We start from the raw sequence: 2,133 nt of genomic DNA on the forward strand, positions 1-2,133 counted from the left end.
AGTAGAATAAGTGAAATATGTGTCTGAGGTTTTGTTTTTATAATTTTATATTATATATTATATTATAATTTTTATAAACAGGAAGAATGGACAGAGTCTCTGTGTCTTATCAGCTCTCCTATTAAAGTGAGTTATGAACAGTGAGCAAAGGGACAGACAGTGCCAGATGGAAAGACAAAGAGGTCAGAACAAACCCAGGGCAGCCCAGCCCCAAGAAACACCAGCTCTGGATCAACAATAGCTGTGCAGGCCAATGCAGTCTCTTCCTGGTCCGAGCCATCATGAGAAACAACACTGCCTTAGATAATCAGGCAAACTTAATGATCATATGAAGCATTTCAGTGTGCCTCTGTGTAGCATTTAGTAACCATCTACAGACAGTGTTAGGAAACACAAGCTTCTGTGTAAGAAAACCTGGTGGACACTGAGCTCTGGGAGAAGCACATTTGTCTAGGGCCGTGTCCTTATCTCTGCAGTGCTCACTGACTGCAGCTTGGAAGGGGGCAGCTCTGCTTCATCTTCTCTCCCACGCTTTCCTGCTCTCAGGTTGTTTATTTTTTAGGTTAAAGCTTACAAGACAATATGAAATTAAAGAATTGGCAAATTACATATATAAGTGAATATCTAGAATATTTGGTTATTGATTCCACACAATTACCAATACAGTCTTCAATAACTTGCCTGGCAGAAAGCACAGGGGAGAAAGTCATCACTGCATTTCCTTTTCTGCATGTCAGGTGGTGCAGCAGATGCATGTACTAACCACATTTAACAAAGTAGGTTCATTTTAGAAAGAAAAACCCTATTCAGGGATTGTTCATGGTATAGAAGCCTATTCACATCAAAATGCCAGTTAAAACAATCTAACAACTAAAAATACTGAAACTCTGCTTTCGTCATTGTCAGGAACCATCTCTTAAAAAGGAAAGTGACTATAAATACCCTGTCTCGAAATCCCCCCTCCCGGAAAAAAAAAATGTCTACACAATGTAATTCAGTTTTCTTGCTTTGAGGAAGAGGCAGACCTTACGTCTGTGTTGTCAGTGATGTAGAAAACATAACAAAGAAAGTTGAAATCTCCATCAGAAGGAAGGAAGGATTGACACTGTATGTGTGTATAATATATGTGGGTACTGGACTGAAACCAACTTCAAAATGGAGATATAAGGGAAGGCCCATTTGTCCGGAGTCTAGAAAGAAGGGAAGGGATAAGGTGAAACTCTGAACGCCCTCCTGCTCATCACAACTCACCCATTGAGAAAGGCAGAAAAGATTCTCTCTTCTTAAACTCTCCATTCTCCAAAAAGTGCTCCGGATTGAAGACATCTGGGGTGGCCCATTCGTTGGGGTTCATGTGCAGTGCAGTCAAATTGGTCTGTAGTATGGAGCCCTAGGGAATGCAACAAAGGCTCAAATAACGATGAACTAGACACACAGAGTGTGGTTAGCAGACTTCCATTCCTTAGCCTACTTACCTTGGGCAGGTGGAATCCCGCCAGCATAGTGTCCACTGTCACTTCCCTGGGAACATTTAGAGGAACGATATTTGCCATTCTCTGGACCTCATGGACAACAGCATTGGTGTAGGGCATGGAGTCTCGGTCAGTCAGTCTGAGCTGCTTCTCCTGGCCAATCACTCTGTCAATTTCAGCGTGGACTTTTTGTTCAAGGAAATGGGAGGCTCCATTAAGTTTTGAAATTTACATAAATTGGTATAATGATGATAGCATATGGTAGACGCTTCCTCTCAATATCATCACTGCCTTAGAACAATAGAGACTCAGCTGCTTACCTGCTTCTCCAGCTAAAGAAGTCATTTCCCAGATTCCTTACAGAGCAAATGTGACAGAACTAAAACATAAGCAGACATGGTGATTCATCTTTGGGACAAAGCTCGTAGAGACAATGTCCCCTTCCTTCTCCAGTTCCCTTCCTGGGGTGCAAAGGCGGTTCTCATGGGAGCCACTGCAGAGTCTGCGAGCCTCATCTGAGCTCACCACTGCCACAAGGTGAAATGAATTTGGAACTCTAGGTCCTTTATTAGGTCCAGCATTGTTCTTTCTCCTGAGAGAGAGAAATAAATGTCTAACATTGGCACTACTGTATATATAAAAGAATTAAATGGAAATAAAT

The 2,133-nt window shown here is 41.9% G+C and overlaps 1 protein-coding gene across 1 annotated transcript in view; it reads right to left on the reverse strand.

The window, feature by feature from the left end:
• Positions 1–2,133, reverse strand: part of LOC101981184 (cytochrome P450 2J3-like) — a 76,941-nt gene that overhangs the window by 2,622 nt on the left and 72,186 nt on the right. The window contains 2 exon segments of the mRNA XM_026778485.1: positions 1,252–1,390; positions 1,476–1,681. Coding sequence (XP_026634286.1) covers positions 1,252–1,390; positions 1,476–1,681 — 345 coding nt within the window.

The sequence above is a fragment of the Microtus ochrogaster genome, unplaced genomic scaffold (genome assembly GCF_000317375.1).
Source record: "Microtus ochrogaster isolate Prairie Vole_2 unplaced genomic scaffold, MicOch1.0 UNK185, whole genome shotgun sequence".
In the NCBI taxonomy this organism is placed as follows: Eukaryota; Metazoa; Chordata; class Mammalia; order Rodentia; family Cricetidae; genus Microtus; species Microtus ochrogaster.